This window comes from Lactuca sativa, chromosome 3 (assembly GCF_002870075.4).
Source record: "Lactuca sativa cultivar Salinas chromosome 3, Lsat_Salinas_v11, whole genome shotgun sequence".
Taxonomy (NCBI): domain Eukaryota; kingdom Viridiplantae; phylum Streptophyta; class Magnoliopsida; order Asterales; family Asteraceae; genus Lactuca; species Lactuca sativa.
In genome coordinates, this window is record NC_056625.2 from 53,067,597 (window position 1) to 53,077,003 (window position 9,407).

General features: G+C 38.0%; 1 protein-coding gene and 1 long non-coding RNA gene across 2 annotated transcripts; one reads left to right on the forward strand and one right to left on the reverse strand.

The window, feature by feature from the left end:
* The first annotated feature begins 340 nt into the window (after positions 1–340).
* On the forward strand, positions 341–1,315 carry LOC128132610 (MLP-like protein 31). Its single transcript, XM_052769252.1, has 2 exons — positions 341–596; positions 810–1,315. Exons 1-2 carry the CDS (start codon positions 410–412, stop codon positions 1,079–1,081), a joined length of 459 nt encoding a protein of 152 aa, XP_052625212.1. The 5' UTR covers positions 341–409; the 3' UTR covers positions 1,082–1,315.
* A 2,033-nt stretch (positions 1,316–3,348) lies between these two features.
* LOC128132611 (uncharacterized) lies at positions 3,349–4,608 on the reverse strand. Its single transcript, XR_008230828.1, has 3 exons — positions 4,335–4,608; positions 4,072–4,242; positions 3,349–3,970 (listed from the first exon to the last, which is right to left on the reverse strand). It is a non-coding gene; the product is annotated as an uncharacterized LOC128132611 (long non-coding RNA).
* Between the last annotated feature and the right edge of the window lie 4,799 nt (positions 4,609–9,407).

Here is a 9,407-nt window from a genome sequence, read left to right on the forward strand (position 1 = left end):
GAAAAAGATTATATATGTACTATATTCAATACATTAAAGATTCATTAATTTTAATAAATAAAAATTTTTCTCATTCTTCTTATAAATCCAATAAATCCAAAATTTTCAAATTGTTAAAATTTTATATTTAATTTTTTTTAAGTAAACCCATGTAATAGATGGGTCTCACACCTAGTTTAAGGTATACGCTCATCGGTATCAAAGGCCGTATATCTCACGGTGGAAGTGGTGTATGAATCTTTGTTAAAATTTCCATGTCATGTAAAACTTGAAGATGTACATGTAGAAAAACACGTAGCTAGCAACACCCATTATATAAGTGCATGCCTCATGCATCAGTTGCTCATGTACTACCATTAGAGAGGATAACTAGCTAGCTAGTGCTCGCAAGAAAAAGAGATAGCTAGAGATGGCTATAACAGGAACGATAACACGTGAAGTTGAAATCAAATGTCATCGTCACCAAGTCTTTGAACTCTTCAAGCATAGGCCACACGACACCTCAGTCATCGACCCTGAAACGATTGAAGCTTGTCATTTAATTTCTGGTCAATGGGGTGTTCCTGGAGCTGTCGTTCTGTGGCACTACTACCATGGTAAACTACTAACATATGAACTTGTTTTATGTTCGATCTATTCCATCTACACACATACACACACATCCATGATCCATGCATGTATATATATATATATATATATATATATATATATATATATATATATATATATATATATATATATATATATATATATATATATATATATATATATATATATATATATATAAACTACTTCTGGTTTTTGCATAGTTGGAAAAAAGGAAACTGCGAAAGAAATCATTGAAGAAGTTGATGATGAGTTACACAAAATTGTGTTCAAAGTGATTGAAGGAGATATCTTGGAGGTGTATAATTCCTTGAGCTTCATTCTTACGACCAAAGAGGTGGGCGATAAGAAGTTTGTTATCTTGAGTATAGAATTCGAGAAGGCCAATGCAAGTATACCGGATCCAACATCCTATCTGGATTTGGTTTGTGGACTAGTTGCAAATGTAGGTGCTCATTTTCTCAAGTACCCATGATGTCGTCGATATATTCACTAAATAAATGTCGCTGACATTATGCATGTATTGAAGCTCCAACAGCGACTTGCTTGGTAATAATAGATTAAAGGGAAGTGATTGTTTAATAAATAAATGTCAGCTGCTGTATTTATAAATATTGATGCTAGCTTGTGAAGATATGTATTTGTATTGTAAATGTAAACTGGCATGGTGTTATGGTGTATTTCAATTGCTTGTGTGGGAATTGTTTCATCTTTTGCTTGATTTTTGAAACTAAAACTCACTTTTGATAGTCACGTTTTGTGTTTATGTTTTTTTATAAGTTTAAGACTTCCAAATAGTTTAAGTAACGTGTAAAACTATGGAATGGTTTAAGATTTTTATGTTGCTTTTTAATGTTTTCATCAGCTGCCCGAGTGGGTAGGTTGGGCAATGACCTAGAGCCTAGAATCGTGTAGGGCCCATTTTACAAATCTGTTGATGCTTGTATAGGAGGTCCATGTATTTATTTTTCAGTTTTCAATGCCAATCGTCCCCTCCTTTCTAATCTATTGAAGAAATCGATCGAATGACAAAGCTTTGCTGCCTCTGCACTCTGAAAGACCGAAATTATAACAACGTCGATTCATCATCTTCTTCAGGGTTTTAACTTATAATTTTCTGGTTTGTATGAAATTTGTTGATTGATTAAGCCTTCATCCATCAAGAATCTTCGAAACAATCAAGTAAGAATAAGAAATCGAGTTTTGATTTCCTGATTTCTTTGATTTATCTGTTTTTTCATTGTCTGATTTCTTCTCTTTTATCCTCCAAATCGATTTTGTTGTGTCAGAACCGATTTTTGAGTTTTGAGTTCGATGATTATATCAGAGTATCAAAATACAATGTTTTTTTTTCCTATCACGCCTAAGTTCTCGACTTTACTCTTTGGTTTCTGGTTTTAATCGTGTTTTGTTATATGTGAATTTTGACTGAATGAATGATAATCAAAAGGCCAATCAAACCCAAAGGTTTTTTTTTTTTTCTATTTTTCTTAACAGGCCCAAAGTGTTTTACTTTATAGTTTCTGATTGTCTTTTCAGTTATGATATTATGTGAATTTTGATGAGAGGCAAAGAACTTACAACTTTAGGCACGATTAGTTATTGAATTTCATTTTGTGTTTAATTTACTCTTAAATTATTTGGAATTGTTTACATTTTACATTTATGATCAGTAACAACCGGTCATAAAAGATAACATTTGAACAACTTTAAATAATTATGAGGTAAATCAAGTATGAAAAAATTCAATGACTAAATACAAACAAAATTGACAATTTTAACCCTTTCAAGTGATTATCATGTAAATAGTTCTAAATCTTATTAAGAATAAATACAAACGGAATATGGTGGTCACAAAAATGAGGATGTTGTAATAATTGTGTGATATATCTTTATTGTATAAGATATAAAAAACAACACTTAAAAATGCAATAGAATCGACTTCAATCATGAAGGAAAAAAAAATTATGGTGGTTTCAAACATACTAGGATATAGTCGGCGTTTTTCACTATAGATGATGGAGACGATCGGTACAGATCAATACTTATATTCTTAGTTATTACTTGCAATCTACCTTTTCTATTTGTATATTCGCTTTATAGGTACTTCTCATTGTGCTCCTTTTGATTTTCGATCTTATTTTTTGTTTTATTGCTCGTAGATGTATATTTTTGCCTTTGTGAAGCTCTACATATTATTCTTTTTTGTGGGTTGGCGTTTCACGTATAGGTGAATAAAGAAACTATAATTAAACATTTATTTCATTACCTAGGATTTAAAGTCATGAACTAAAGCATGATTATGTGGTACATATTCTATTATATAAATATTTTTTACAAACACAACACAAAACAAAGTGTAGCGACGAAATCAAAATTATTAATCTAAGTAATTACTACCGGTAGGGAAAAGAAACTAACATATTATTATAAAAGTGGATAACGACTTGAAAGAGTAATAAACTTTAAATATTGTTCATATTTAGTCATTGAACATTTTTATGTTTGATTTGTCCTTGAATTATTTGAATTTCCATATTTTACCCTTATGACCGGTTGAACACATAAGGGTAAAATGTGAACAATTTCAAATAATTCAATAGAAAATAAAGCACGAAAAAAAAATCAGTGACTAAATATGACCAAAATTAATAGTTCGTTACCCTTTCAAGTTATTATCTCTAACTAGAAGGGATCCCCCGCGTTGCAGGGGTTGGAAGTATCGATTTTATGAAAAATTATAGTACATTGTCTGAATTGGTAGCCATAGTAAAGTATGTTGCTATTTTCTGCTATTCATCCATTTACAAAAACCGTAAAAATGAATGTACATTGTGGTACACCATCCAGAATTGGTTTCCATGCCTCCATTTGTTCCTTTGTTCATACATTACACACGACTTTTATCAAATTTTATAAACACTCCTTAATAAATTTCCAACAATTCGGACTGAATTCATAACCATAAATGGAAACAGATCAGCAGATGAAGTAAGCAAACCGACAATGGATTGAATAGAGATCCTTCATAACAAATATGAGATATTAAACAACCACTACTAGACAAATTTTAAGAAAGGATATCTACCAGGATGAAAAATGTCGTTCGGATCCACATTTCCCACTTATACTTGGAAGTCCAAACCTGTAATATTAACCGCATATTTTTAAGGTGTTCATACAACTGAAAAACACACTAATCCCACTGAATTCGAAGATATGTCTACCAACGACATCCAATTCTGTTAACTTGGGCATGAACTACCTAATTTTACCTTCTGTTGTTTCATCGGCCTTAAAAGAAATTGCAATCTTCCTCTCCTTTTGCTCCTTGGCAACTAAACTAATAATATCGTTATCCCATCTGTCAAGAAATTGTAAAAATTCATGAGTTTTTTTTTTAATATTTGATTATTTTCAACGCAAATAATGAGTGAGAATATTATTAAGTTACAAATCAAACACCTGTAAATCAGCATGATCGATGATACAGTCGTTCAACCACCACATCCCTTTCTTTATTGATCTGTAGCATGTAAAAGCTAAAGATTAAACTTGTATTGATGTCCAACATTCAAACATCTTTCACTCTTGGTGCTTGTTTTAAGGTTTCATATGGATTTGGGTCTCTTAAACCTTGAAATAACGACGAAAACTGAAAAGGGCTTCGATTTTGGAGTAAACATGAATTTACTCTATTTTCTAGTAGTAGAACTTTTTGATGATACCTTATTCACAATTGTGACATTATCAGCATCAGATTAAGCATTTTATCAGAATAAGCAACAAACAAACGATCCATGCAACTGTTTTCACTCATGTCTGACTTAGACTCCTTCTACCTAAAACAATTAAGCTATTTAAAATGATATCTTTGAAATACCATATATTGAATTAATGTGCGAATAAAATTCTTGAAGGAAACCTTATAACCTCCAGGTTTTCTCTTTCTTTATCAGCTAATTTAACCACCTGCTCCACCCAATACTTGTTTGCACTTGAAGCTTGAAGCCTAATAAACGAAAAATAAGACATGAGCATCAGAAACATTATAACATTCAAAAAGATTATCAAACAATACGAGACCTTACTTTTGACTAATGTTGACCATAGAGAAGCACCATATGACCCGAAACAGAAGAGAAAAGCCAAACTTCTTCTATTCTCAATCATGCACGCAGTGCCTTTTCTGTTCCTGAACAAAAATTTGACTAAAACTTTTGAAGAACTTTGTAACTGATGTTAGACCAGAGAAGGTGGAAACCCAAACTAAACACCAAACATAATTGTAGGACCGGTGAACATGTCTAAATTTCAAATCAAACCCTAACTTTCGCTATGTTCCACATACAGAATAAGAGGTTAGTTATAATTATGGGTAAGATGCCACTGAAATCGGTGCACTATAATGCAAGCAAGATGAATCAGTGATCACAGGAGGAAAAAAACTAAAACTAAAACTAAAACACCAACATTGCAATCTGGGTATGCTGGAGCAAATTAGGAGAGGCAGTCCTCTTCATACAGGGCCACCAATACTCCCTCTTCAGGTCCAAATACATCTTAGTGGCCCTGGGATGGATCGATAACCTCGATCTATGCGCCTCCTCCATCAGTATGGTACGTTCCCCGCCTCCAAACGGTACCCAAATCCGGCCCTGAAAAGTCATAAGTCCACGGCTATCAGAAACGAACTCGGATATCTGCCCGATCACCCGCTCTCTCTTACGGTTCTCCGGTCTCATGGCCTCTAATTGGGCCTCCCGAATGGTGTCCAACACCAGGGTTATCACTGACAATCGCAAACAAACATCTCGTATTGTGGCACTCTCAGCCCTGCGACTCAGGGCATCGGCTACAACATTAGCCTTGCCCGGGTGGTACAGGATCTCACACTCATAATCCATTACCACATCCAACCACCTCCTCTGGCGCATATTCAGGTTAGGCTGATCCATCAGATACTTCAAGCTCTTGTGATCCGTGTATATGGTACACTGGACCCCATACAAATAGTGACGCCAGATCTTGAGGGCGAACACCACAGCCCGCAACTCCAGATCGTGAGAAGAATATCTCATCTCATGAGGCTTCAACTGCCTCGATGCGTATGCTATCACATGACCTCTATGTATCAGCATCGCACCCAATCCTGATATCGATGCGTCACAATACACCACAAAATCCTCCATCCCCTTCAGGAGGGCTAATACTGGTGTTTCGCATAATCTCTGGTGAAGCGTCTCGAATGAGGCCTGCTACTCTAGGCCCCCACTGAATGCTACACCCTTACGGGTCAACCTGGTGAGAGGAACATCAATCTTGTAGAAATATCTGATAAATCTCCGATAATAGCCGGCCAACACCAGGAAACTCCTGATCTTTGAGGGGATCTCGGCACCTCCCAACTCATCACCGACTCAATCTTGGCCGGATCGACCAATATCTCATTCTGGTTGACGAGGTGTCCTAAGAACTGGACCTATCGTAACCAGAAATCGCACTAGGAGAATTTGGCATAAAGCATCTCCGATCTAAGAACTCCGAGGATCTCCCTCAAATGCTCCTCATATTGCTCTCTGGATCTCGAATACACCAATATGTCGTCGATGAACACGATCACTGAACGATCCAACATCAGCCTGCACACCCTGTTCATGAGATCCATGAACGCCGCATGTGCATTGGTGAGCCCGAAATGCATCACCACGAACTCGTAATGCCCATAACGAGTCTTGAACGTTGTCTTCTGGATATCCTCCTCACGCACCCTCATCTGATGACATCCATACCTCAAATCAATCTTGGAGAACCAAGACGCTCCCTGTAACTGATCGAACAAATCGTCGATCCTCGGTAAGGGCAACGGTTCTTAACCGTCAGCTTATTCAACTCCAGGTAATCAATGCACATCCGGCGTGAACCATCCTTCTTCTTGACAAAAAGGATCAGCGCTCCCCACGACGAGCTACCCGGCCATATAAACCCCTTTCCCAGCAGCTCCTGAAGCTGCAAGGATAGCTCCTGCATCTCTGGAGGCGCATGGCGATAGGGCGCCTTGGCGATAGGCGCTGCCCCCGGAACCAAATCGATACGGAACTCCACCTGCCTCTCGGGAGGCACACCTGACAACTCCTCGGGGAAAACATCCGGGAACTCACTCACTATCGGGAGCTCATCGACCGACCTCGGTCTCTCTTCATCCACTCTCGTATCCACCACATAAGCCACAAACCTGCTACAGCCCTGCTGTAGGCTCTTCCTCGCTCTGGCTGCTGAACAAAATGTTGACCCAGAACGGGTACCCTCGCCATAAATCATAAGAACTCCCCCACTAGGGTCTCGTATGGTAACCAACTGTCGCTTGCAGTCGATAACCGCTCCAAACTTGCTCAACAAGTCCATGCCCACGATGACACAGACATCTCCTATCGCAATCGGGACCAAATCAATCGGGAACTCAACACCGAAGATCTCGAGTACACATCCTCAGATCACATCAGTGGCATACACCGCTTTCTCATCATCTATGGAAACTCGCAGAGGTCGACTCAATGCCTCACGACAGATACTGATGTGCTAACAAAAGGCTAACGACACAAAAGACCGACTCGCACCCGAGTCGAATAACACCAAAGCAGGTATAGAACTCACACAAGAAATGTACCTATGCATATCATAATATAAGAATAACATCACAGCTCAAAATAAAATAGATCAACACCGGGCGCTACGCGGACCTCCTCCACTGTCAACTGGAAGGCTCTCCCACGAGCCTTCGGCTCCTCGGCCTTCATTGGCCGACTCTCTGCAGCTCGAACGGCAACAGGGAGGATCCCTACGATGCCCCCTGGGATGACTCCCGCAACTGCGGACACTCAGCCTTCCGGTTTCCGGTCTGGTTGCAGTGAAAACAGACTGCAAACCCCTTGGGGGCAATCCTTGGCCATGTTTCCCTCCTTGCCACACTTGTAGCAAGACCCTACCCTACACACCCCCTCGTGACTCTTGCTGCACTTGCCACAAGTGCGGCCCTTCTGGTTCCCTGGTCTCGAATCGGCGGGCTTGGCCCGCTTGGCAGCCTGCTACGACTGTGCCGGCCGTCGATCCCTCCCCTGAGACTCTGCCTCCTCCCTGGCCTGAGTCTCGAGCTCAATCTCCCTCTTCCGGGCATTTTCCTGACGCTTGGCAAATGTCCGGTACGTCGAGTTCTCCACGAACTTGCGGATGTCTCTCCTCAAAATGCTCAAATATCTACTCATGCGTGCCTGATCGGAAGACACGTGCTCAGGGTAGAACATCGCCCTCTCATGGAACATCATGGTCATCATTGTAACGGACTCGGTACCCTGCTTGAGGGTCAAGAACTCTTGGGCCAAACGTTCCCTTTCCACCGGGGGAACGTACTCATCACGAAACATAGTGGTGAACCAGATATATATGAGTTGTTGTTTACGATTCAGTTGTGCATTGATAATATGTAAACACATCAGTAATTTAGTGTTATAAAACGTATGTTTGTGCATGATTTAATGAGTAAATAGTGCAAGAATATAAGTCAAAGTTTACTCCTTCCTTTTTCCTAACGGAAAAAACGATATTTGTGGGCCCTCAGTGATTTGGTGTTGAGTTATAAGTGCTAGGCCCAACCAATACTAAATTGATGTGTTCGATTAGAAGTCTTATGTCGTCATCACAAATTGGAAATTTAGAATTAAAACTTGGACAATGAAATTGATTGTAATCCATGTCTCATGTCCTTACGATATCTTGTAGAACATAGGAATATTTGGTCACTTATCTTAGGACACATAACTGACTGGGTCAGAGTTCGACAACGGTTTTTGGAAACTACAATTTGCTGATCAGTTTAGAATTTATACCGGAAATTCTAGTTATTAGACTAATCCAAGTGGGAGACTTCTGGATTTGGTATCGAAGCCCATAACTATAATTGGTATAAATATGAATTGATGGTAGCACAGTCATTTTGGGTTGCCTTCAAACCTTACAATTGAATAGGATATATATATATATATATATATATATATATATATATATATATATATATAGAGAGAGAGAGAGAGAGAATGATTTATTTATTTATTATATGGTTAATAAATTAACTAGAAATCATAATAAATGATTTATTAAAATATTATAAGAATAATATAATAAATGGAAATCATATTATTTAATTAATAAATCAAAAAATAATTGGAATTAGTTTTGGGATTAATTGGATTAATTAAAAGTGTAGGGTCTATCCGGCTATTTATTGAAAGTTGAGGAAATGAGTCCATGGACCTCATTCAATAAGGTGGACGAAAATCACTTGGACAAGCCCATGAAATTTTGTCAAAGCCCTTGCATTATGAGGGGAATGGGTTGCTTGGTCACCAAGCAAAGGGATTAGGGTTTCCTCCTTAAACGATAGCTTCGGCACCAAGCTACCTCAATTATATAAAGGCCTTTATGGCCCCATATTTCGTCCATGAGTTCCCTCTAAGAGCCATAGACGAAATCTTGGCTCTCCCCCTCTCTATCTCTCTCTCTCTCTCGTTATCTCTCTCTCTCTCTCTCTCTGTGTGTATATATATATATATATATACATATATATATATATATATATATATATATATATATATATATATATATATATATATATATATATATATATTTCCTATAGCTAGCTTCGGTGTGAACCATTAGAGGCACGTCATTTGTGGTGCTTGCTTTCAAGAGATCTTCAAAGCAGAATTTTAGTTGTTTGCTATAACAACTAAAAGGTATATAACACT